Source organism: Athene noctua, chromosome 23 (assembly GCF_965140245.1).
Source record: "Athene noctua chromosome 23, bAthNoc1.hap1.1, whole genome shotgun sequence".
Lineage (NCBI taxonomy): Eukaryota > Metazoa > Chordata > Aves > Strigiformes > Strigidae > Athene > Athene noctua.
Genome location: NC_134059.1, coordinates 2678964 through 2705272, shown reverse-complemented (window position 1 = coordinate 2705272; position 26309 = coordinate 2678964). Strand labels below are relative to the sequence as shown.

At 53.7% G+C, this 26309-nt stretch overlaps 2 protein-coding genes across 9 annotated transcripts; both read right to left on the bottom strand.

The window, feature by feature from the left end:
* Positions 1-1111: 1111 nt before the first annotated feature.
* Positions 1112-10498, bottom strand: TNNT2 (troponin T2, cardiac type). Of its 8 annotated transcripts, none has more exons than XM_074925224.1 (17): positions 10461-10498; positions 9473-9483; positions 9332-9349; positions 8648-8677; positions 7825-7881; positions 7215-7247; positions 6667-6702; positions 6347-6368; positions 5311-5371; positions 5061-5177; positions 4612-4689; positions 4399-4509; positions 3885-3994; positions 3336-3426; positions 2780-2820; positions 2057-2062; positions 1112-1408 (listed from the first exon to the last, which is right to left on the bottom strand). In XM_074925224.1, the coding sequence occupies exons 1-17, from the start codon at positions 10496-10498 to the stop codon at positions 1360-1362; spliced, it is 909 nt and encodes a 302-aa protein (XP_074781325.1). In that variant the 3' UTR covers positions 1112-1359. The 8 variants fall into 8 exon arrangements, with proteins under 8 accessions (XP_074781325.1, XP_074781326.1, XP_074781327.1 ...); XM_074925225.1 differs by lacking the exon at positions 8648-8677 and adding an exon at positions 6979-6981; XM_074925226.1 differs by lacking the exons at positions 6667-6702; positions 8648-8677 and adding an exon at positions 6979-6981.
* A 3894-nt stretch (positions 10499-14392) lies between these two features.
* On the bottom strand, positions 14393-25625 carry LAD1 (ladinin 1). The gene is given in 13 exon segments (XM_074925674.1): positions 14393-14658; positions 15023-15100; positions 16269-16358; positions 16752-16883; positions 17273-17345; positions 18202-18251; positions 18966-19112; positions 19508-20015; positions 21942-22082; positions 25236-25282; positions 25402-25482; positions 25484-25567; positions 25569-25625. Coding segments are annotated over 13 exon segments (1494 nt in total). The 3' UTR covers positions 14393-14652.
* Between the last annotated feature and the right edge of the window lie 684 nt (positions 25626-26309).

Below are 26309 nucleotides of genomic sequence, written 5' to 3'. Positions count from 1 at the left end.
AGGGGATATTTTTTTTCCAAAGCCAGACATAGCATTCTGCCACAAGCACTCCTCTCTCCTGGGGCCATGCATCAGGCAGGTTGGAAATGTCACTTGCTGGACCTTCACTCAGCCACCCTCCAGGTATTTCATGTCCCAGAACTGTCACCCTCCCCAGCTCTCCCTTTTTGTCCCAATAAGGGGTCACGTTCATCCCTCCACACCTTGTTTTTGAGGAGCAGGGTAAGAGGGGGTTGGTTGCCTTCTACTTGCTGCCTCACAGAAGCTGAGGCTTCCCAGAGCCTTGTTCCCCAAAACCTGATGGCATTTCTTGAAGCAGGCAAAATAAGTTTTCATCCAATAGGCAGCACAACCTGCAGGTTGTCCCCACATCACTGGGTCTGGGATGTGGAGGACAGGCAGCCCCATCAAGAGGGGAGACAAAATGTCTTGCCAAGGGAAAAGCAGCCTTTGAAGATCCACCATCCTGTGCATCCATCCCTTCCCCACTGCTCAGGGAAATGCCTCATGGATGCTGTTTAACAACAGAGCGTGCTACAGAGATGCCTACAGATAGATGAAAGAGACGTGCATCCGGGAAAAGGACAGATAAATAGTCTCTCCACACTGACTTATCTCAAGTCTTTGTTGCATGCTGTTAGAAACACACAGAGGAGCCAAACACAGTCGGTCTGGGCCCTTTAGGAAGAAGTGGAAACAGGAATGAAAATGGCCTGGAAGAAGGGTTTGTCATTAATCCAGGGACCAAGAGGCTTGGAAGCAGTGTCCCTATCCATGCTGTCCTGCTGGGCCAGCCCTGACACAGAGGGGAGTGAGGGGTCTCTGGTACAGCAAAAGCAGGAACTTAAGTGGCCATAACTAGGATTGCCCCAAACTGCAGCAGTAAAAGCTGGTCAGACCATTGAGATCGGTTACAAAATCTCCCAAAGACTGCAGGTGTGAGATGCTGTGAGGCAAGGAGACATGTTATTCATGAGATACTGGATAGTTGCTGCATCCTCTTACACCCCAGGGAGCAGGTGTGCAACTGTACTTGCTCAGTCAAACTCTGCTGACACTGTCCTGTGCCTGTTTCCTCTGGGCTCAGAGCTTCAGGATGGAGACAACACCCTCACCCCCTCACCGTTCTCTTTATTTACAGACACAACATCAGCTGGGGGTGTGGAGATGAGAATGGCACCTTGCAAAGCATCTGCCCTCCCAAGCAGCGCTGTGCCTGCAGTAACATCTTTGCAGGCTCTGTGCAGTGGGAGGGTGGGTGGACGTGTGGTGCAGGCTCCATGACGTGGGGAAGCCAGCTGGTTGACCAAAAGGCAATACACCTCTCCATGGCTGAGCCTCCTTTGCCTTCTGAGTCATCTATTTCCACCGGCCACCCACCATGGTCTTCCCACGGGCAGCCTTTGACCTGGAAGGGAAGCAGAAAAGCACATGCAAAAAGGCATTAGTGACCATGAAAGGAGGGACAAGGTGGGTGCCATCAACAATCCTGCAAAGAGGCTGGAGCCATCTCTGGTTGATGCTCACTGCCCTGTGGAAAAGAAGGTCATTAGTGGCCCCAGGTCAATGGGACCTGAGTCTGTCCATGTGTTTTGGGACTCTCTGGGAAAAAGCTCATGCATTTTACCAGGTGTTTCTAAAGACCCCCAATTCCCTTCCCCATGTTTCTCCCTCCAAGGATCCCTCAGAGAAGATCCAATGAGCTGGATCTCTAGTTGTGGAGGGTTAACAGCAGCTGCAGGATCCTTCTCGCAAGAACCAGAAGCTGTGAAGCTGTTAGCCAGGACGCACCACATCACTCTCTTTAACCAGCATCAGGGGAACAGGTGCTGCTCTGGGCATGGGTCAGCAGAAAGCAAGGGAAGGAGGAGGCTCGGGTGGACGGTGAAGGTCATTTCTGGCATTTCATCCTGAGAGTCACCAGTGCAGCTCTGGCTGGCAATCCTTGGCATTGCCTCCTCCCTCAGCCCTACTGCAAGCCTGATGTCAGCCCCGGCATCCATGCAGCACACGTGCAGTGAGAGACACACAGCACTCAGAAAATGCCTGTACTCACCCTTTGCTGCAGTAGCAGGCCATTTTGGGGCAGAAGAGAAGAGAGATTTTGTGTAAGCAGGAGGGAGATGCTGCTACCTGACACACGGGGCAGGCTGAGCATCTCTCATGCGAGATGGCAGTGTGGGATGGGGATGCGAGAGCAGCATGGTGCTCCTGAGGGTAGGGGTTAAACACCCACCTCCACCCTCCTACGAAGGGTCCCTCAGTCCTGTCCAGGCAATGTGAACACAGGGACAGACTCCCCTAATCTTGTGGGGCTGCACAGCTTCTGCAGCCCATGGGATTTCCCCTCCTACACAAGCTGGGACCTCCAGCACCTTCCCTGAGATGCTGGTCAGAGTCACTGCAGGGATGGGGGGGGCTGGAGGCTGGCAGGACCCACACAAGGACATAAGGCCCCACGTGCAGGGGTGGGTTCTCCGTGGTGCCCATCCCCAGCTGGAGTCTCTGGGGCAGGGGGAAGCTGGTGGAGGTGAGAGGCAATGGGGGTCTGTCAGTGGGAGAAGAGCAGAAGGGACTGAGGTCCCTGCACCAGACCTGCAGGTCCATGAACAGCAAGTACCAGTAGGACCAGAGGCAGGAGTGGAAAGGACAGGAGGTGGCTCTGTGAGGGTGCAAGAGAGCCAGGAGATACACAGGGAGGGAACTGGGGCCAGGGGAGCAGGCAGCTGGAAGGGCAGGAGGCATCAAGGAAGGATGCTCAGCCTGCCCAGGGACTTACACTTTCTGGTGATCACTGACACGGTTTCGGAGGACGTTGATCTGCAAGAGAAACACAGGCAGATGGTGAGGTCTGGCAAGATGCCCCACACCCAGCCAGGGACAAGGGTCAGAGTGAAGATGCATCACTGCTCTCTATTCCCCAGCAGTTCTTGCATGGCGTTTAGCATGGGGCTGTGATGTGCAGCACAGCGGGAAGCCCCAGGGGCTGGGAGGTCACAGGGCCACCACACAGCCCCTTTCACCAGCTGCCACATCCTCCAGCATTTCACAGCTGTGTGCTCAGCCTTGCCAGGGTGGCTGGCAGCCACTGGAAGGGTTGGATTGATCCTGGCTCATCTCCAGAAGGGAGGCAGATGTGGCTTTGCCTTCAGTGATGTACAGCCTCTCGGGTGTTTGTCACCCCATGCACAAAGGGGGGCACAGTTCTTTTCTGAAGCAGCCAGCTTCCCTGCGACAGCACCATCAGTCAGACAGTGCATGTCCCAGGTGGGGAGCATCCAGACAGAGCAGCCAGGCACACAGAGGGCAAGCTCCTGGAGGACCACGCAGCTCACCTCGTATTTCTGCCGCTTGAACTTTTCCTGCAGGTCAAATTTCTCAGCCTCCAGATCACGGATAGTTTGCCATAGCTCCTTGGCCTTGTCCCTATGGGAAGAGCCTGCTGGTGTCAGTGCAGAAAAGGGATGTGGCTCACAGGGAGCTCACTGCAGGGACAGGGCAGCGATGCCACCATCTCGCCTGCTCCCCCAGGACGGGTCTCTGCAGGCTCCATGCCTGCCCGGGGATGTGCGATGCCAGACCCACGCATGGACCAGAGCCATGGGTGAGGTCGGACGCATGGGGACACGCGTGTCCCACGCATGTGAGCGCGGCTCCCTCTGATGGCCGGTGCTGTCAGCAGCAGCCTGGCCGTGGTGGCCTGACAGAGCCACGGAGCCCGTGTCCCCGGTGGTGTGTCACAGCCTGTCTCCCAGCTGGGCCATCACCCTCTTGACTGGACTGCAAGCCCCAGTCAGCCCTCCCCGACCCAGGATCCTGCCCTGGGAGGTGAGACCCAAAGCAGATCCCCTGTCCCCGACATCCCTGCTGCAGCCCATGCTCACCTCAGCTTGTCTTCGTTGAGGTGGTCGATGTTCAGGGGCTTCCGACGTTCACTGAGGATCTTCTTCTTCTTTTCCCGCTCTGTTTGCTTCTTTCCACCTTTTTTCTCTGACTGAAGAAACCATCAGTCCATTGGAGGGAAGGAAATCTGCCCAGCCTTTGCTCTACCCCTATCTATCCCCAGTTCTGCCCCCAACACTCTCAGCTTCTGCCCCTATCACATGAGGTCCTCAAGAAAATTTTGGCAATAGTGGACAAGACAATCCCCACCCCCATCCTTGTCCCTGAGGTGAGGCTGGGCCTGCCCTGGCCAGCGTCTGCAAAGCAGAGCTCCCAGCTCACTTTGGCTCTCCGATTGCTGCTGTGGCCCGACAGCGGTGGCCTGTATTCTTCTGCTTGTAGAAACCACAGTCTACAACACTGACAACACGCATGGCGCAGTGAGGCCAGACCACAGCTGAGCCCTTCCCAGGAGCACCAGCAGCTTCACTGCAACTGCTCAGGGTAGGCTCACACCTTCTGCATGTAGCCTCCAAAATGCAGCATGTTGGAGAAAGCTTTCTTCTTCCGTGCCTCCTCCTCAGCCTTCTTCCTGGCCTCCTCTTCCTCTTTGCGAGCTCTTTCCTCCTGTCAGGGTCAGAAGTGGGTCAGCAGTGAACAGAGACCCCTCAGCCAGGCTTACATTACCCAAGACCAGCCTGAGCCTCCCATTCCCGGAGGGACACTCACGGCCATGCGGGCTTGGCGCTCCTTCTCCCTCTCGCTGCGAATCCGCTGCTGCTCTGCCCTTTCCGCTCGCCGCTGTTCCTGCAGAAGAAGAAGACCTTGACTTCAACACCCCCGGAAATCTGCATCCTCTCTGTCCCTAAGGACACATCCCCGACCCCAAAAGTCCTGAGAGCCCCAAGGGCAGATCTGTTGCTCCCACGTCTCCCAAGGGAGCATGTGGAACAGTGACCATGGGGGAAGGTGCACCTCTGTTAGGCACCACAGCATCGCAGCAGCCAGACCAGGGGCTTCCCATGCACTGGGGTACAAGATCTGGCTCAAATCTCAAGCTCTGTCTTGCAGGGACATGGGATGTCTCAGGTCTTGCTGTCAGGACTGCAGGGAAAGGATCATGGCTGTGTGCCCACAGGGGAGAGGTGGCAACAAGAGGGGGAAGGCCGCAGACATACAATCCTGTCCTTGAGAGACATGAGCTCTTCTTCCTCCTTCTTCCTGCTCTCGAAGTGGGCTTCGATAAGGGCCTGCAGTTCATTCAGGTCCTTTTCCATGCGCTTGCGGTGGATGTCCTGCACCAGAGAGAAACAGCAGCAGCGGCTACAACTCCCACAGGTGAAACCCTCCAGGAGCTGCTGGGCACAGCGTGGAGGAGCGATGCGAGGAGATCACCTCACAGGGGTTGACACTGAGTGCACTACTTACATCAAAATCCAGTCTCTCGCCATCTGGGATTTTAGGAGGCACCAGGTTTGGCATGAAGACCCTGCAATTGAAAGTGAGCAGAAGGATGGTGAGCCCGCAGCAGATGCCTGGGACAGGATGGTGCCTTTCATCCATGTGTTAATCTACCCACCCCTCCTCTCTGAGCCTCGTGGTCCCCAGGGGTGCAGAGCGAGCACATTTTGAGGACAGGGACGTGTAATGCTGCTTGCTAGAGGGTGCCAGCTGGACAGCCTCAGAGGAAGACCTCTGGCATTCCTGGGAAGCACTCCAAGGCGCCCACATGGCTGGAATAACTCTGCAAGCTGCAGGCAACTTGACCACGACCCTGTGCCAGGCTCCCTGGGGCTGGCAGACACCCCACTGCTCACCCAAAAGAGCACAGAGGAACTGTGTGCTCCAGTGTGACCTGGAATGGGGAGCTGGAAACCATCCTTTCATCCTCTGTGGGCTTGAGGGAGGGCAGAAGATGCTCAGTAGGGACACATGAAGATACAAAGGGATAAAGAGACCATAGCTGAGGAGGGATCTGCCTCTCAGACTGCAGCATCCCAGGGGTACATGAGGACCTGCGGGTTCCTGGCAATGGTTCATGGCCCCCCTCCTTTAGGCAAGTGCTCCTGTCCCAGGAATGCTGGCAAATGCCTGCCTCACGCCAGCTGTGGCCAGGAGCATACTGGAGAAACAAGACGCTGGCTGTTCCATGGACTATGTACCCCAGGCTTTGTACCACAGATCTCTTCCAGCTGCAGGGCCACAGGGCAGCTGGGCCTCCTCCAAGGAGCACACAAAATGCTTCAAGACCTCATTCTCAGGATCATCTTCATATTTGGTTTGTCTGCCTGTTTCTCTCAGTTTTAATTTCCATGTCCTAGTCCCCAGCCTGCTTTCATGATTCTGAGGCCTCACTGCCTCATGCCCTCTGTGGATCATGGTGCTAAGCCCATCACATGGAGCCTCTGCCCTGGCACAGCTCCTAGTTCAGACCTTGCACCAGCAAAAACACACCAACACTTACTTGGGCTTTGGCTTCGTTTCACCTGTGAGTCCCCAGGAGCAGGAGAGAAAGACAACGTTAGTGTCACAGAGGCATTTGCTTTAACACCTTGACCCAAAACCCACAACACTGAGCTAAGCTACTGCTCTCTCCCAGCAGCACAGGCTGCACTGTGGATCATTCTCCAGCAAAGATGCACACAGTGAGGTGTCCATCTGTGTGTGAAAACCTGACACACATGTTGATGCTCCTGGCTGAGCAGAAAGGCATTTGGTACCTCCTTACACAGGCAAAGGGAGAGTCCCTCCCACCCCAGAGAGGAACTGGGATGGATACTTCACCTTCCCCAGGCTCCTGCTCTCGGTCCCCCTCTCCACCTGTGGAAAACACGATGCTTTGGCTCTCAGAGGCCAGCCCTGCTGTGCACCCTGCTCACAGACACAGCGGGGTGGTTCAGCCAGGCTGTTCCTTTCTGCCCCATGCTTATCCCCACTGCAAAACCCAGCTCCATCCCTCCACGATGAACAGGGAGAGAGCAGGACCCTCACGGACATCGCTCCCTCACAGACAGACCAGGAGAGGCCCAGGTCTTCGCCAGGTCAACGCCCAGACAAGCGTTGCAAGAGCTCACACTGGGAAAGCAGTAGTACTACCCTCTCCTGTATTTTGTGTGAATTTCTTACCTAAGCAGCACAAAGCCATCCCTCCTGCAGGCCTTCTGCTGTCCCAGCCCTGGCAGAGGACAGGGCTAGGGCAGCTCTGCCCTATTTACTGCAGATTCTCTCTCTCCAGCAGCAAATAAATTCAATACTGAAAACTCTGTTACAAGGGCCCAGTGCCTTGGGGAACTGGAATGGCCAAAGCCTTCTCTCCTCCACTCCTGCTTTACCTTCTCCTGGTGCTTTCGTTTCATCTTCTTGTTCTGTTTCAAAAGCAATGGGGAAAATATGAGCATCCGTGGGGAAGGGCAGCCACATCCCCCAGCAGAGGGGTCCTGGCACCCTAATTCAGGGAGCATGGTTGGGGTCTGAGCCTGCCTCACCAGCCGTGACAGCACAGGGACACACATCAGGCAACCCCATCTGCTCCAAAGAGGTCTCCAGAAGGCCAGTGCTCTTTGGATGGTGAGACACATCAAAGCATGACCCCAGGTCTGAAAATACCCCCTCTAAGCTACGTAGATATCTTGGTGGAATGGGCTTAACTCATTTTTGGCATTATTTCAGTGCTGGACACAAACAGTTTGGTCAGCAACTGGAAGAAAACACCATTATCCTCATGCTTGCAGGGCCAAGGCACTCAGTAGATCAGGAAAGGGCATCTCAGTTTTGACACTTCCTTACTGGAAACTACAGATACAGGGGAGAGCTGCCTGTCTGTGCTACTGGCCCTCTGTCACAGGCTGTGCTGGGACATCCCAGACCCTGCTTAGCACTCCACCAAAGCGGAGCATGGCTCCAGCCAAGCCATGGGAGCTCGACGGCAAAGCCACCACGCACCTTCTACCTTGGTTTCTTCTGTCTCCTCCTCCACCTCCTCTACCTGTTCTTCCTGACCTGTGGAATAATGGGCAGTGTGAGTCGCACAGCCACCGCTCCCGCTGGCTCCCTGTGGACCCCGGTATTGGGACAACTGTGGCACGGAGCCAGCTGAGAGAGACCTGGGGGAGATAGAGCCACAGGAGAAAGAAGCACCTGCTCAGAAAGCAAAGGGCTTTGCTCTAACCTTTACCCAAGGGCTGTTCTCTGTGCTTGGACAGGGAAAAAAGGTAATTAAAGGATTTATAGCCACCTCCTGGTTTGTCCCTCATTCCCTCTCATGCTATCATGCTCTTATAACCCAGGATGAGGGGAGGGGGGTGTGTGATTTCTATTGCTCTCCTCTAGCCAGCAAAGAAAAAGACTGTCTGGCATCAGAGAACGTGCCTTTGGCACCTTCACAGTCTTATTTATGACACTGTTGGAACATTTTTCCACTGGAGGGAGCAGTATCCCCACAAGAATCCTCCACTGGAGTCAGAACAGTGCTGGGGCCCACGGGTCCTGGGAAGACTTGTGGTCCCACAGCAAGAGAGAAGGAAAGAAAAAGAAAATAGAAAACCACAAGTGCATTTGGTTGATAAATAAAAGAGAGAAGCCACAGACACAGGAGCAGATACGTACAGCGCAGCAAGAAAGGAAGGAAGGAGTGCAAGAAGCAAGAGAGAGAAGTGGAAGAATGAAAGAAAACCATTTCCCAACCAAGGAGAGGCAAAAGACACACCAACCCACGACATTCACAGCAGCAGTGGAGAGATGAAATAAAGAAAGGTGCAATAACTACCGTCTTCTTCCTCTATCCATTCTTCCTCTTCTGAGCCAGGGAGGAGGGAAAGGAATAAGTGCAGAGGTTAGTCGGATGCCATAAAGCTGTGAGGTGTAGCTATGGCGTGCATGAGATGAGGACTCCAGCACTTCAGTGGTTTCCCCCTTGTACCTCTCTTTGCTTGCAATGTTCAAGATGTTTTGCTGTGTCACAGCCCAGGCTGCCTGGCAGTGACCTGAAGCAGCAAGAGGCTTAACAAAACCCAGCTCCCAAACCCAGCCCCAATGCACAGCCCAGCTGTGTCCCAGGGTGGCTACGTGCACCGTGGGGTTTGCTTCTTCATTGGACTGAGGCGGTTGGAGGTTTGTGCTTGAGCATCATTAATATACATTCAGCTGATGCTCCAGCTCCTGTCAAGTTATTGAGCTCACACCTCTGCCAACACCCAAGCCCAGCATTTCTATCCCTGTTTTGAGTCAAGGGATCACTCTGACAAAAGAGATTCCCAAGAAAATTCAGACTGGGTTTGATTCTACTGATGTTTCAGATGGAGAAATCTAGAACATGGTCTCATCTGCCTTTCCTGGTCATGAATTGCTCATTGCGGCCAAGGAGCTTACCACCACAACCCACCCAAGCAAAATACTGAACCAACAGCACTTGTCTCTTGGTCATTGCAATCGCCAGCCCTAGAGCACCTACCTTCTTCCACATACTCCTCTTCACAGAGCATACATGCGGACAGGAGAGAGGGAAGGGAAAAAGACGTAGGTTATTGAGGCTGCTCCGATCATTTCTTAGCTTCAGCCTTGGGGCAGCTGCAGATGCTCCATGCTCCCTTACCTTCCTGCTCCCTGCAAAGCACAACACACATTTGCAGTTACAATGATCTTCTGCAACAGGGTGCATGTGTTCATCAGTGAGGCCAAGGGGGAATTTGAAATTGCCTTAAGGGTGGATCCCCTTCTTCCTAGCAATGGGCAATGACTACTGGGCAGGCTGCTGTGGGGCACACTGCAAGGTGGCAATGGGGATGGGACAAGACCCAGATCACACTTGAGGCTGCGGACAGTAGGAGCTGAAGTGCTAGCCGACACTTTAGCAGTGGTCAGAGCACAACACCGTTTTGCATCTTGAGATGAAGTGACCATGGCCTGTAATCCTACAAATGGGCATCTCACATCCCATCTCTACCCCAAAGTCCCTTCCTGACCTTGAGGGAGATGCAGAGTCTGTCCTCAGGTGTGTCCAGGGGATGCTGGACAGTGGGGTCAGACTGATTGCTAAGACATGCAAAGCTGTAGTGGCATTCAAACTAAGAGAAGGATTCAGATTACACTTTCTGCTGGTGGATGAGAAGTAGGAGCTGTGTTTGGCCTGATGCCTAGAACCACATAGCTCAGATATTGAGCCCCTTCTCTTCAGATTATGCCTGATGGTCCAGCAGCCCTCACCAGCAAAAGTTGCCCTGAAGTTTGGCCCTTGGGGAGTGATGCTCTGGATGTGGCAGTAGGACCCCAGCAGCAGCAGACTGATTATATCAGCTTTTCCCAGCTCTGTCTCACCGATTTGAACTGCAGCAATTTTAATGCAGGGAATGTCCCTTCCCATGTATATGCAGATACAGCTCCTAACGCAAAACTCCCCACTGTTAGGGGTCTCAGCACTATCACAACAGCAAGGTGGGGGAATCCTAAGGCCCTTTCACGAGGGGTGCTGGGGTAATGACGAGATCTCATGCCCCCCGAACAGCACCCCTAAACCATGCTGTGACCCTGCAGGACAGCAGGAATAAGGAGAAAGAAAGGGTGTTTAAAAACACACCACTTACTGCTCATATTCTTCAACAACCTCTTCGGAGTCCGACATGCCTGGTTATCTAGCAGAATTCAAGGCAGATTGGGAAAAGCAAGGGTTAGGAGCTGAGATAAGGACAAGCACAACCTGTCCTCCAGCACCCGAGACACAGGCACAGAAATGCCGCATCTCACCAAAGCATTTGGATCTTCCAGCTGTCCCCAGCCAGGCTGTGACAGCGTTATCTCAACAGAGATAAGGCTCCCCCCTCCCCTCCCTCCCAGGATCACAGCTTGCCCCAAATAGAAGGCAGGATATTAGACACTGCCTCATGCAGCACTGATAACTGCTGTCAGGAGCCATGTCCGGGACACGCAGCCAATCTCAGGGTGCTGTGTTTGCTCAGGGCACAGGCAAATAACCCAATTATAATGTTCAGCTTGTTTTGCTTCCTGACTATTCTTAGCTTCAGTTGGGTGCTTGCAGGGACGTCCTGTTATCACAGATTTACAGTCCTGCACAAGCCACAGCATGAGGTTTTGGTGAGACCTCCCAGCCCAGCCCTCCAAGCACGGAGCATGCTCTGGAAAGGGATGATCTGGGCTCAGCAGGAGTGTTTGTTCCCTGGTGCTGGCCCTGAGACTGAGGTTAGCTAAAAGGAATAATTCACAGCCTGGTTTAGCAATGGGACTAATAACTGCAGAAACAGCCATGATCATATTCCCAGCATACCTGTCTCCCTCACAGCTGTGGCCAGGAGGATTATGCTCATGGTTCCACCTCATCTAGCTTCCACCCAATGCTCCGCTGCAAGGTCAGCACAGACCAGCCCCATGATCAGGCCCAGCCCTGGGCATCCCAGAGCAGCCCTGAGCATCAGCCCAAGCCCCTGCACAGCCTGTCTGCAGCTTGTGTTCGTGCCAGACCTCAGCAAAGCTGAGATGCAGCAGGACAACGCAAAGCAGATCTAGAAATAGCTTCCATGGGCTAAACCACCTGTTCCCAGAGCAGCGCCGCTTCACTTCTCCTTCTGCTGGGTGTCTGGGAACAACTGGTCCTGGCTACATCTGTTGAGCATTTATTACCCGGGATGGGTAGGACAGGCTTCAGGATTGCTTATTCAAGATGCTGAATCCAGGACTGGAATGCACAAGCATGGGAAAGATGCGCTACAGGAAGGGTGCCTCTGCATACCCATGGGGGCTGTCAAATCTCACTTCTGAGCAATGACTCAGAAGGTAGTTTTTGGAGACAAATTAAGACAGAACTCATCACTGTCTGCCTCAGGTTCACCGCCTGCTTCTGCTGTCATCACTCATTTCCCCAGTGTGCATCTGGGGCTTGACCCTAAGAACACCCCTCTAGCACCATCCCCTCAATCTTTGCTCCCTGTTGAACATCAATTCCTGGCCCTTCTTTTCACCCAGGCTTCGCATGGTCCTGCTACCCCCAGAGTTTGGCTTCTGAACACCCAAAACTTCACATGGTTCTCTCGTGACACGGGAGCGGAGACTCCCTCCTGGCCATGACAGTGCAAACATGCATTTGTGAAAGTTTATTTCTACATCTCTTTTCATCTCCTCTCTCATACATCACTAGATCCCATAGACCGTTTGCTGAGGAACAACAACAAAACCAGGACTGTTAAGGGAGTACACAAGAAAAACTAATGTTACACCAGAAAATAGCTCTAGGAAATATTTATGCATCCTCTTCACAGAAACAGATAAACCTTTCCATTAAGGCTTTGAAGTCTTGTTTTGAAAGAATTATGAGAGTCAAGCAGATGTATTACAGAGATAAAGAGGAAATACTGCACGAATTACTGATTGAAAAAAAATCTCCCATCATTTGCTGTGGATTAAATACTCCAGATATCCCTCCCACTCCTTAAAAACCCCCTCTCCATTAGCTCAGGCCTGGCTGGTCACACCTCTGGGCCTGAGTTAATTCTTCATAGTTCACAGTCTCTGCTTTCCTCCAGGCTTCCCAGGCATGGAGCTCTCATTTCCCATCATTTGCTCCAGTGTGGGTCACGACGCTGCTCCCTTCTTGCTTGGCAGGGTGAGACCATGAACAGGAGCATCCCACCTCTAACCCACCCTATGGGCTGCCAGCGAGCCAGAGCCAGCCTGGCCCAACTCTCCCCCAGGCATCACATCCCTCCTGTCGCCTCCAGAAACACAGGGAACAAGGATCTGTGAGACTTCCCTGGAACCAGGGCAGCCAAAATCCTTCTCACCCACTTTGGGACACATTGGGGTGGTTCAAAAGGCGTTGGGCAAGTTGCAAATAAACCCCCCTGGAGAGGGTCCTGATGCTTTATCCATGGGAATGCCTTCATGGCAAAAATATATCCCAGTGCAAGCGGCTGGGGAAGATCATTAACCCTGAGCCAAAGCACTTCTGGGTCTTTATCAACTTCCCTTCCACTGAGCATCCTACACCATGAGCAGGCACCCCGCCTCCTCAGCCTTACCTCTGCCGTGGGGTACTGGTGAGATCCCAAGGAACGGAGGGGAAGCTGGCGGGCGTCTGGGAAATGCTCTTTGGGAGCAGGAGGCTTTAAGAGGGCTCCAGCGCCCACCCCGGGGCGGGCAGCGCCGGGAGGAATGTGCCCGGCGCCCAGCGAGGAATGCAACACTTGTGAGCTGCTATTTTGGCAGCCGCGGCCCTGGCCCCCTCCACCGCTCCCCCTGCCCCCCAGGAGCCCATATAAGCCCAAGCTATTGTGTGGCCTCAGAGATTTGCTATTTTAAACCCTCCTGACTGAGATACATGAGTGCCCAAGGGGCTGACACAAGCCAGCCAGCTGTCACTTTCTAGGGCCAGGGACACTGATAAGGCAGCGCTGCCGTGATCAGAGGATGGGACCCTCCATCACAGCCCCCAGCCCAGGCTCGCTCAGCCACTGCACTGGGTCCAAGATGCTGTAATGAGAAGAGTCTCAGGCTGCTCTTGCCCCCCACACACCCCCAGGACACATTTGTCTCAGGTTTTTGCCTGTTTTCTTCTTGCCAGAAGAAGGGAAGCAAACTGTTCTCAGCCCTAGCCCAGGAGCACATGACAGGGAGTATCTAAGAAAGAGCAACTTTTATTAGGGGGAAAAAAAAAAAAAAAAAAAGCACAGAGAAAATTAAGTCCTTTCCAAAGCCCAGCAAGCAAGATCAGATTCAGGGGCAGCAATAGAGTCCCACACCAAATTTGGACACCACAATAGTTGCTCAAGGCACAGCCTGATCCCACTGAACGGCTCCAGCAGAAGGATCTGAGCATCATTTTATGGGCTGCCCATGGCACCCTAAAGCTGGCCTTGAGACAGCACCCTGCTTCCCTCCCGGGTGGGCTCAGCAGCCCAGGGAGTGCAGGACCAAGGGTCTGCACAGCCAAGGGCAAAGGCCTTGGGAGGAAGAGTGAGAGGAAAATGGGGTTTGCAGAAGGAGTCCAGCACAGGGCTCTCAGCTCCATGCAACCCCCAAAACAGGGGCATGGCCAGCCCACCCTTCCTGTATCACTAAGTGAAAGGGGTCACTGCTTGTAGGGGGCAGGGAACAGTAAGGGCGAGGTGGAGAAGGCCAAGTCTTTGGCTCTGGCTCAGGTGTGTGCTGGAGGGAAGCACCAGGGCCATCAGGTCCACCCTTCTTCCATGAGGCATCTCCAAGTTACAGTGGTACACACGTGACTTTGCAAACACTGTTTGCCTTTGGTTGGGTCCCTCCAGCAGTGACAGCCTAGGAGGGGGGGTGACATCTGCCTGCTCCACCTCACCCCACATGAGCCAGGCAGCAGGGATGGACATGGTCCATGGACGTGCAGCTGAAACTCCCTTGGCCAGGCAGCATCTTGCCCCACTGATATGATCCAGCTGCAAAGGAGACTGATCCTCTTTGCAAGCAGTTATGGAGCACAGCCAGACACTAGGAACAAAACATCAAAACATTTTGGGGAAATGAGGCAAGAGTCTGCCTTCAGCATTGCAAGGAGTCTCCAGGCGTGGGCGCTCCCAGGCAGGCAGTGAGTGAGGACTGAGGGCACAGGGATAATCTTCCAGTCTTCTTCCTTCCAATCCCACAAGCAGAAGACCCTGGCAACCTGGAGTGCACCTACACATGGCACGGGAGACGCTCATGGCAGTGGGCTGCTGGATGGTTGCGTAGGGCTGGGCTTTGGTCTTCAGAGCAAAACACTTTTCCCCAGATCATCTGATATTATTACAACCAGTATTATTACAACTGGAAAAGAAAGTGAGAAACAGTGAGGCTGGGCCTGAGGCTGCAAACCCCCAAAGGCAGCTACTTTATCCGGGACCACACTTGTCCCGAACGGGGGATACGACAGGCAGGCATCCCCTAAATCCCACCACATGACACTTCCCTCCTCTTTCAAAGCAGAGCCCTTCTCACCCTCACAGCTGCCTCCAGTTGTCCCCTCCTGCTGACTCTCCCAAGTCATGGGGTCCTGGATGTTCCACACCCCTCTCCCCTCCAGAGCCTGGTTCTCCCACACCTGCCCTGTGAGTGATGCACCAGTGGGCAGGTCCCAGCTCTGCCCTTAGCTCAGAGGATGCACCAGTTTTCAAAGCAGCTCTGTGTCTACCTTGGTGTCTCCAGGGGTGCCTCCAGGCTGCTTTACCCAGACATCACGGTTTGGCAGGCTGTTTATTTTCCTGATGTCCTGCAAACAAGAGACTCATAAGCGGCACAAGAAAGTTTTCCCCATGCCTCATGTTCCATGTTGCCTTGGTCTGACTTTAACCAAACCTTGCAGCATACGTGCTCCAGGTGAAACCAGCCAGCTTTGAGATCCCTCACCTGGTGGACCCTCAAACCCAAGTGCAGCTCCAGCCCACAGAGATGGATGGCAGCAGGTATTATTATAGGAAAAACTGATAAAGGAGCTGCAAACTTTACCCAAGAGTGACCCCAGGAGCAAACCCTTTCCTGGCAGACACAGAGCCAGCACACCCTCCCAGTACAGACACGTTTGGGCAGTGCTAATCTCTGCAGCTCAGTGCTGGGGGTGCCCAGGCTTGCCTGCTGGGGCTGCAGGGCTGGGCTGGACCTGCCCCTCCTGGTCCTGTACCCAGGCTGCTCCAGGAGACTCTGCTATGAGCAGTGGCAAAACACCTTATTGCTGTAAACAGTGATACATCCCCAGGACCTGCAGAACCTCTCCTTTTCACGTACTCGGAGGCCAAATGATCTCCTGTCTGTCCCCCTTGCATCCTTGTCCCTGGAGTAGCCACGGTGGCAAAGTGCTGCCCTCTGAGTTCCCTTAGCTGGGCACTTTGACCCCACAGCTACAAGACACCCTGATTTTGGGGGCTGGGATACACTCGTGGATGCAGATCACTCCAGACACCACATGCAGCAGGACCTCTCAGTGCACACACAGTTCTCCAAGCCATGCAGAGCCCAGTGCCAAAGGACTGAGCATATGGCTCATCTCCCACTGGCCTCCAGGTCAGAGATAGTCCTCCAGACACTGGCAGAGATGGGATCATGCTGGGGTGATCCCCCTCACTGATGGGAGGGTCAGGTCCCCCTGCATGTCCCCTGGGACACACACCCAGCTGGTGTCTGCTCCCTTCTCACCCCACCAAGGGCTGGGAGCAGCTGCCTTGGGCACTTTGGGATCAGGATCACAGCACAGTAACAAGTAGAGACCTGACATCTTGCCATGGTGGCCCTGCAGCACCCAAACCTCCAACCCTGGCTAAGCTCCTCTCAAACCCTTCAATGGGTTCAGCCAAGGGTTCATGAACCCTTCATCCCCACCACCCCAGGTGCAGGTACATGTCCCACCAGGTTGCCCGGTCTCAGGTCTCCAGCCCAGATGGTACCTTGCTCTTTTCCTCCTTGGCAGGTTCCTGAGTTCGGCTGATCCACAGATTAATGCGAGATGTCACCGATCCCGGGATCTTCAGATTGTCCTGTGGCACAGAGAGCGACACCAGGGTTACAGCACCAGCTCTTCCACCATACGAATATAACCCGAGACAGCCCCCAGGGCATGGGGAGACAGAAAATCTGAAAAAGGCAGGGACCAGCCTACACCTTGGCCCCTTCCCAGCTCCTCAAATACCAGCCCATCACTATGAACCCACACACTGCAGGGTGCAGCTTTGGAGGCAGCTGGTGCCCAAGTCCAGCCCTGCCTGGTACCGCTCAGCAAGGACCAAACTCCCACCAAACTGCATCCAGGCAGCAGCCTTCTGGGCTGTGTGTGGTATCCAAACAGGGAAAGATTTGTCTAAAAAGCTGCTGCCTCAGCTGGCACAGGATCCTGCTGGAAGGTCCTTGCTCAGGCCAGCTCCTGCCCTTACCTTCCTGACAGCCAGTGACTCAGCCTTGCTGGGAGCACTCGCCTCGAAGAAGTTGCGCTTGCTGGCCACCCCCTCTGAGGACAGCAAGAGGCTCTTCTGAATAGTCAGGGATGATTTCACCCCCTCCGAGCGCTGGGAGGAGAGAGGGGTATTAGTAGGGGCTGTGTCGCACCCCAAGCAGTAGTAAAAAGCAAAGTCCTGCTTTTGGCTCATGTCCCAAGCCTGTTGGGATCTGCTCCCTCCCTGCCCATCACCAGCTCATGGGATTGCCCCACTGCTCCCGCAGCACGGCCATGCAGCACCCCCATGATCCTCTCCAAGGGATAACCCCATCCTGCTTCTAAAACCCTAAGGCCAATCCCTTTTTCTGGCTGGGACCATTTTTTTCAACTCTATTAGCACTGGTTGTTCAGTGTAGCTCAGTTCCTCTCTCCCTTCCTTGCTCAGATCCAGGCCACCCCTCTCCCTCTCCCCACACATCCCCCCCATGCCAGTCCGGCTATGCCAAGGGATTTTGGTACCTGCACTGCTGAGGTGTACTTTTCCAGCTTCTCCCCAATAGTGGTGCTGCTACCTGGGATCCTCAAACTCGCACTGGTGAAGAAGAGGGGAGACAGTTGGACACAGTCCCCTCAGGATCTCCTGAGACTCAGCCCATGATCCTGGGGGACTCCACTTGGCAGAAGACCCTGTCTGACCCAGACACTCCTGCATCCATCTGCCAAGTGAACCAAGGCAACTCATTCCCTGCTGGTGACCGAGATCGCTGAGTCTCACTAGGGCCACACTGTACATTGAAAAATAGCACCAAGCTCCTCCATTTACCCCATCTTCACCACTGCCAGGTCTGAACTGCATCTTCACCAATATCAGTACAAGTTTGCTTATAGTTTGCACATATGCAAGCCCAGGTGCCCATTAAGCCCCACACCCTGCCCTGCATTCAGAGGTGCGAGAGGGCATCTTATAGACTCCCTGCATTCAGACCTAAGCTCTTGGTTCCTCAACAGTTTTTAAGCCAGCTATCCAAACTTCACCATGGAGATGTGGAAGATCACTTGACCTGATCACCAAAGCCAGATCAGGTTGCTCATGGACCTGTATAGTGGGTTTTTATATCTCCAAGAATGGGACCCTGTTGTGGTGCTGCAGCACTCAACACTCAACCACTCCTGTGCAGGCACAAGCACTGATGAAAATCTATATCAACCAAGAGAGAGCAGGATCTAGCTGGGGGGATCTTGTACAGATGTAAGCTGTGGGTTGGACATTGTCCTCTGCTAAGCATCGCTGCCCAGTCAGCCAGACACCTGGGGGACCAATGTTCAGCAAACCTGTGCCAGGGCACTCACTGATACGAGGCCCCATTACCTCCTTCTCCTCCCTTGGAAAACAAAGGGTGACAATTCCTGCCCAGCAAGACCAAAGTAATATGAAAAGAGGTGCTGACCTCCTTGTGAGAGGGCTTTGGCTTTCTTCTTTCTGTTTTCTTGAGATCACCTGGAAGACACAAGGACAGGAGTTAGCGAAGACATCTTTGGCTACCAAACTGTCTTGGACTCATCTCCCCCATTTTCAAGGAAGCTCCATTTTCACCCACACCAGAGTTTATCCAATATCTCAAAGCTTTCCAGACTAAAGACACTTTATAGTGTAACGCATTTATTCCCATTAATGCACCATATAAGTCAGTTAAGCCTAGCCAGTCAGCTCTGATTCACAGCAGGGAGGATCTCAACAGCTCTTGGTTTCCCCAGCCTCTCTAAGCACTTTATTCCAGACATCTTTGGGGGGCTAGAACTGAAGATATTCTCAGGGATGTAACAAGAAACAAGAAGGAGAATGGATTTTATTTTCATCCTATGCTCTCAGAGAAGACTAGAAATGCTGGAGGGCAGATGGTCATTCCTGTGACTCTGGAAAATCTGAGGACAATAGCTCCCTGTTTTCTCATCGCTTTCTACAAATTTCCAGACCAGCACAAAGCATATGAACATGGGCATGTTCATCATCACAGGCTTTCAGTCAGACACAAAGAAGGAAAATGGAGGAGAGACGGAAGTAGAACTGCAACGCCCAGATCAAGTATGGATTTTGAATGCACTTTCGGGAATAGGCTCTGCCGACATAACCTAGAGACCAAAGCAATCCTTCCTTCCCCCCATCCTCTGCTGCCTAAATGGGGGTCTTTCTCCCACTTGCTTTAGTTCTTACCCGAAAGGAGACAGTTCTTGGGCTGGTTCGTCTGATGGAGCTGCTGTAGGTGATGTGAGTTGGAGAAGTATCTGGCTTCTTTGCAGGTTCATCAGCTTGGATGGGAGACAGCTGTATTACCTCCTTCGAGGGATTCCTGGATGGTCGCTGAGGAAAAAGCAGACATCTGATGCATCCCTGCAGAGTTTGCAGAGAAGGTTGAGGTGCAGGGAGCAAGACAGCCAGGGTGGGAACCGGTTTGGAGGTTGGAGTTTGAGATCAAAGTCCTCCAAACTTTGACTGTCTCACTTGGATACACAAAGCCCCAAACACCTCTTCAGGGAAATTGTAATGGCCATCAGTAGGGGCTTGCTGAAGAAGGTTATCAGAATAGCACATATAAGTGAGGGAAGGGAGGTCTGCAGCCCTCAGAAAAACCTTCACCAAGAGCCTACGGGTCCCATTTCCCTCCTGGTACTCTTGGACTCTCCCTCTCTCTGTTGTCCTCCCAGAAACTAGGACTCTGCACCCCAGGGCTTGGTGCCTTGTCCATTCCTGCTCACCTGCTGGTCCAGAGATGAGGTCACCACCATGGCTGTCTTCTCCTCCATGCTGCGGCTTCCCTGTCTGGTCAGAATTTTCACTTCACGGAGCCGGCAGCCCCCCAGCTCTGGCGATGCCTGCTGCTGTGTCTCCACCACCTCTTTCTTCTGCCCCTCACAAGGTGTCCCCACACCTTGTCCCTCTTTGTCCTGGAGCCGTCCCCTTGCCACCACCTTCCTCTCTGAGGCTGGCTCTGGGTGCTGGTCTCCTGGTGGGTCCCCTCTACCCTTGGCCGCATCCTGACCCCGCTCTCCAGCCTGGATGCTCTCCTGCCCCCTGCGTGGCTGCGTCCCTGCTTCCGCGTGGCTCATCCCCGCCCCTGGATCCTGCTGCTCCTTCTCCTGCCTCCGCTTTTCAGAGATGGCCATTGGGGACCTTGTCCGTCTCCCTTCTTGTGTCTTCAGCACCTCTGAGAGCTTATACTCTTCCCTGTCCTCCGAAGACACTGGCTTCACCAGGGATTGAGGTCTAGAGACAGAGACAAAATGGGGATTAAACCTCATCACCGTGGAGCCAGAGGGCTGGCTTTGATGCTGCAGGTGAGGTTAACCCAGGTGAAAGTCTCAGGGTGAGGAGGCTGTAAAAATCCCACCAACATCGTGAAGTCACTCCTGCAGACCAGGACTTGCAGCCATACTCATCCCCATAAACCCAGCTAGGCCGTCCAAGGGCAAATTTGGATTAAAAGTATTTTTTTTCTTTTTTGTGGCAGAAATCAAGTATTTCTGCAGCCTTCTCAGGACATCAGCATCCACCAAGCCCTGTGCCAAGAAGCCGTAGGCTCAGACCAGCACGCTGGGTCTGCTGCTGGATGAGAAGTGTGTCTATGGCTCTTCACTGGACCAGAAGAAATACCACTATCTTAAAGTTTAAACTGTTCGTTGTAAGTTGGTCTGCTATGGCAGGGTCCAACCACAGTCCCAACATATTCTGCAAAGCAGTCACTTCCCCTCCTTCCCTCAGGCACCACATTTGGGAAGAGACAGATAGGACATTTGTCCAGGGCCATGCAGGCTGTATCTATACAATCTCCGGGGCTTGGGAAGGAGATGCCATAATCACAGAACCATTCAGGTTGGAAAAGCCCCTCGGGATCATCGAGTCCAACCCTCAGCCCGACTCTACAAAGTTCTCCCCTACCCCACATCCCCCACAGCTCATCCCAACGGCCCTTAAACCCCCCCAGGGATGGGGACTCCCCCCTCCCTGGGCAGCCTGTGCCACTCTCTGACCACTTTTGCTGGGAAATATTTTTCCTCATGCCCAGCCTGACCCTCCCCTGTGGCAGTTTCCAGCCGTTCCCTCTTGTCCTGTCCCTGATCCCCTGGGAGCAGAGCCCAGCCCCATCCTCTCTGCAATGTCCTGTCAGGAGCTGCAGAGAGGGATGAGGGCTCCCCTCAGCCTCCTCCTCCTCACACTGAACACTCCCAGCTCCTTCACTGGCTCCTCAGAGGATTTATTCTCCAGGCCCTTCCCCAGCCTCGTTGCCCTCCTCTGCCCTCGCTCCAGCCCCTCCAGATCTCTCTCGTGTTGAGGTGCCCAAACCTGGACACAACGCTCCAGGTGTGGCCTCACCAGTGCAGAGCACAGTTTGCCCTCATCCTGAGCTGCAATCACCACATGGCTGGCCTGTGCTAGCACCAGGGAAGGGAGATTTGTCCTGTCTAGCTTGTTCATATTAGTCATGTTCACCCCCTGTTCATCCCATATTCAAGCCAAGCATCCTACCTTCCTCCTGTCTGAAATGGAGAGAGACACCTCTAGAGCTTGAGTCTCACTGTGGACAAAACCCACGTAAATACTGGGCATTTCCAGAATCAATTTACAGAGTGGGTCAGGTTGTGTAAGGGTAGCCTGATCTCAGGGCACCTCCAAATCCCACCTCCCTGCAACAAGGGACTTTGGGAGCACCACTGCAGAGCCCTTGTGTCACCTCCCCATCCAGCAAAGGACGTACGGCATCACTGCAAGGTTCAGAGGAGGAGAAGAGCCAGCCAGGCTCTGCATGCTCGATTCACCTGCCATGCAGGGATGGGTGTCTGTCTGCTCTTACCTGTTCAAGATCCCACTAGGGGATGGTCAGCACCCACACAAGTTCAACCTCAGCACCAACCCTCCCCCTGGCACATCAGCTCCCTGTGCCATGAGACATGTTGAGGCCCACGACTGAGCCCACCAGAGGTAGACCCCTCTTCTTGTTCTCCTGCTGTGAAGCCCATCCCTCTGCCCAGTGGCCCATTGGACCCCTGCTCTTCCCACAGCTCAGCCCTCTCTCACCCAGAAGAGACTCCCACCAACTGCAGCAGCTTTAGCTCAGGGCTGAGAAAAACAAGTCAGCAAGCTGCAAGCCATCAGCATCATGAGTAAGATTGATGCTAGCAGGACCCCACACACCTGCTAGAAGCTGGACTGGTGTCTTTCCCAGGGCTAGGAGGTTCTTCATCTGTTGTTGTGGAGGACAGCAGGCTCCGGTGCCTCCGCCGGCGCTCTCTTTGCTGCTCTTCTTCATCCTCAAGGGTCCTCTGCCTGGCCAGGCTGTTTGGGATGAAACATAAGAGCATGGTGTGGCTGTGTCCTGCGTGAGGATCTTGCAGCCCTGATGCCAAACAAGAAAGGAGACTGAAACACCCTTGGGCAAGGGCCAAGGGGCTGATGGAGGTTGTCTTCCCCAGCTGCTGCACAGGGCTAGAGAAGAGGAATGCCAACTCGAGCCAGGTGTTGCAAAGTGACACTCAGAAGATGCAGACATTTCCCAACACAAGCACTTGATGTTACAACTCCTAATTTCACCTGTTGGAGGTCATTTAAAAGGAATCCCTACATTAAACAAACCTTCCCGGACAAGGAGATTTAACCTGTAACTCAGCAAGGCGAGGACCCTAGAGCCACCACATAGATCTCAACCACATAAACTGGAAGGGTAACCACTAGTGGCAGAAGATTTCAGCCCCAATGTGAGTTGTGGCAATGGCATTTTAATTTTTATTGAGCAAAAAGCCTCAGATGCAAAAGCATCGGAGGCTGAAGGCTGACAAGCTCTGCCTGGGAACAGGGGCAGCAGGAGTTCTTCTTACTCCCAGTATGTGGCTGGGGCTGGGAATTGTTTATAATCACAGATTGTACCAAAAAGTCATGGTCTGTAACCATCTTTAAAGAGTCATCTTTAAAGATTTAATTTTGCACAAGTCAATTTTTTTTTTGTTTTGTTTTTTGATAAAATGCCACCCTAAATAAAAAATTGTTTGGAAAACAACAGCTTTCTGCTCCTTTCTCTGTGCAAAACCTGTCCACCCTCTCTGCCAGTGCATGAACTGTGTTGGAAAATATTTTTATTGGCTGGATTGAGCTTTTCACAACAGTGTACATCTGCCTACAGCGTTAGTCCTCAGTCAGCTGCAAACACATGCAGGGGTCCCAGCAGAGCTCCCAGCACCCCAACAGCCTGATGGGGCAGAGCCCTCCCTGCACAGGATCTGTCCCATCGCAGCACCCCAGCTCTGTAGCTGGCACTCCAGTCTCATCCAGACTCAGGGGTTGCTTTGAATTTGACTTTTAAGAACATGAAAGTCAGAGCAGGTCTGGGCCCGTGGTATCGCCAGCGTCGTTGCGGACGTGGTGACTCGCAGCGTGGTTTACAAGTTACTGTGTAATGAAAGCTGGGTCATAAATTAAACCACATTACCCCCCGCAACTATTTGCGGCTTCTGTTCTTCCTGGTCAAGGGAGGCGGGGGAGCACGAAAGGGTCAGCGGAGCAGAACGGAGAGCAAAGGGGGGCCGGGTCCTGGCTGGGAGCTCAGTGCCTGTCTGGGGACAGCGCAGTGCCGGGGAGTGTGCTGCCCTTCCCTTCCGCCGCCTCCGTCCCCATTGCCCCCCCAGGCAGCCCTCACACCCCGACAGCGCTCCCACTGCTGGGGTCTGGGTGGTCCCCGATGCCATGCCTGGCATTGGCAGAGATGGGGATGGAGAAGGCTGGGACCTGCCCAGGGACCCCGTGAGCATCCCCAGCGGCCCTCACCCCCCGGGGACACCTCCCCGTTCAGATCCTTGCACTGTGCTCGCCTCCGTGAGCCTGACCCTGTAAATATTTGTATACAGCTTAGCTGCACTAGGAAGGCAGCACGGATTTATTTGCTTGGCACGGTGTGATCTCTTGGTGCAGCAATCACTGCACACACACATTGCCACCCCGCAAGGTTAACACGTGTGTGGGGACGTACGCATGCAGGTGCCTCTGCTAAGGGCTCTTGTCCCTCAAGCAGTGACAGCACGGAGCACTAACGCTGGTTTAAATCCACTTAAGAGCCAGTTACTTCTTTGTTTTTGCATGCACAGGCTCCTTTGAAATGAAAATGAGATTTTCCTGCCTTGAATTTGTTTGGCTCCTTCAGAGGCAGCACATAACCTGGCATGATCAACATGCAGTTTCTCATTATTTGTAATTAAGTAATCCACCCATTAGGCTATGGATTTGCTTTGCCAATCTTTCCCTCCTCTTTTCAAAGAGGGATTCATTTTCCACTGTCTTACCTTTTTTAACCTCAAAGAGATGAATAAAAAAAGATTGGCACATCTCCCCCTGCCTTGTCTTCTCCTGCCCTGTTAATCATTAGTGCTGAGATATCTGACATTTATGCTGTTTCAGTGAATGCTGTCTCATCTAATGAGAGAGGAGAAACTGCCTTGCCGGGTTGTGAAACAACCTGGGTGCAGGACCCCACTGGGCATGTGTTCAGGCAGGTCTGTTGCTCAGAGGAGGTGGATCTGGATGGGGCTGGGATGCCCCCTGGATCCATCCCATCCATGACGGAGATGGTGTGAGCTGGAAGTCTCTGAGAAATGGGGTCTCAATTCCCTTTTCTGGGCTGGTCATGTCTTACTCGAAGTACTGAGCTTTGCAATTAACTCTTGAAGCCATCATATCTGCTTAAACTAGGATTTCAGATATGTTTTGTGGCAGAGTATGGCTGCGTTTGGGTCCCCATCAGCCCGTCTGTGCAGCCGAGGGTGGCAGTGCTTGCCCTGGGGTCTGCAGGAGGTTGGGAGTGATCCCCACATCACCCAGGCTTGGTGTGAGCCCTTGACTCACCTCACAAAGCCCAGGAGCTTCACCTCCCCCAGCTCCCAGTCAAGCCAAAATCACTTTTTAGGAAAGATTGAGCGGAGCAGCCAATGCCGCGGGGCCGCAGGGATCCTTCAGCGACTGCGGATGAATCAGGGCTTGCTCAGCACCGGATGGGCAGAGGCTGCAACCCCCACACAGCAGAGCCAGGACACGCACCCAGGGGCTGTATGGATACGGGGCCAATGAAAAACCCCACAGCTGGCTCCAGAGCAAGTCTGGAGACACAGCCCAGACAGACTGTGCCCCAAAGAGAGGCAAACCAGACCAAAAATAGATCTAACATGGGGGACAGACGCATTTCCAGAGCCATTTCCCTACACAGTGCTCAGCTTCCCCAGGCAGTAGAAACAAAAATGCCTCTGATCTTGCCCACCCACAAGAAACTCCAACAGTGCCAAGATCTCAACAGAGCTGGCACATCGGCAAGCAACACCCCCACGACAGTTGCCCCCTCTTCCCATCCTCCCCAACACCCTTTGGCCAAGACTGACCGTGTCAGCAGCCCACCCTCACTCCCTCCCTCCCGCCAGTGGAAAGGGTTAAGCATTAAACCACAGCACCTACCTGGAGAGATCAGACCAGTTCCTTCTGCCAGAAGACATTCCTGCTTTCTGTGAGTTTCAGAGAACACCCAAAGCTTGTGCAGGCATCAAGGCCAAGGTGCTGTCGGACCCACGAGGATCAGCGCTGCCTGGACACTCTGCTCCCTGAGGAGGGAGGAACTCCCTGCAAGGTTATTTCCCTGTGCACCTTTACCCTGACTACAACCCGTTTACCACCACGCTGCATCACATGGTTTCTTATCTACCTTGACAGAGGCAAGGCTGTAATTTGTCTACTAGCAGCGCCGTTCAAAAACCGCCCTGCCCAGGAGTGCCACGCAAAAGCAAATCACTCCTCTCTGCCTGCTGTGCCAGGGTTCGAGCAGAGACCCGCGCTAGGGGCTCAATCCATCCAGGTCTCCCAGGGTTTCGGAGACAACTCCCTGCAAAGAACCTGTTTTACCAGCCACTCTCCACCAGTCAACAACTCCTCCAACATCGGTGGAGGAGGTGAATTACCTTGGGCTGAGTGGGAGGAGGCTGGCTCCCAGGGATCCAAAACAGTCATTAAAACACCTCCATCTGGGTGCAGTCCAGCCCTTTCCGAAGAACATGGGAGGGTGCCCTGTTCCTTTCAGCCTTTTCTGGATGCCTTGGATTGAGCTGTCATGGCCTCCCTGTCATTACGAGCTTTGCTGCAATAGAGAGAACTCATGAAGTCTCAGAGGAAGTAGCTGAAACATGGGGATGCCAAATATTTGGGTGCTTAAGCCTTGTGGCAGAGGAGAGCTCTGTGCCCAGGCTCATCCCATGCATGGATCCCGTCCATCAAAGCTATTGTCTCCCCAGGCTGGTCCTGAGAGCCCGTACCCCCATGCTCACACAGGGCAACACTCTCCTTCAAAGGGCAGGTGTGAAGCCAGTGTGGGGACTGTCTTAGCAGGGTGACAGGGGTACCCAGACACAGCAGATCTGGGTCCAAGCCTGGTTTTTAATGGGGTCCAGCCCCAGGGCACAGCATGGCCAGGACCCCCGTGCTCCCACTGCTGGGGGCAGCCGGGCAGCTGTCACAGGGGATGTCTGTGGAAAAAGTCAT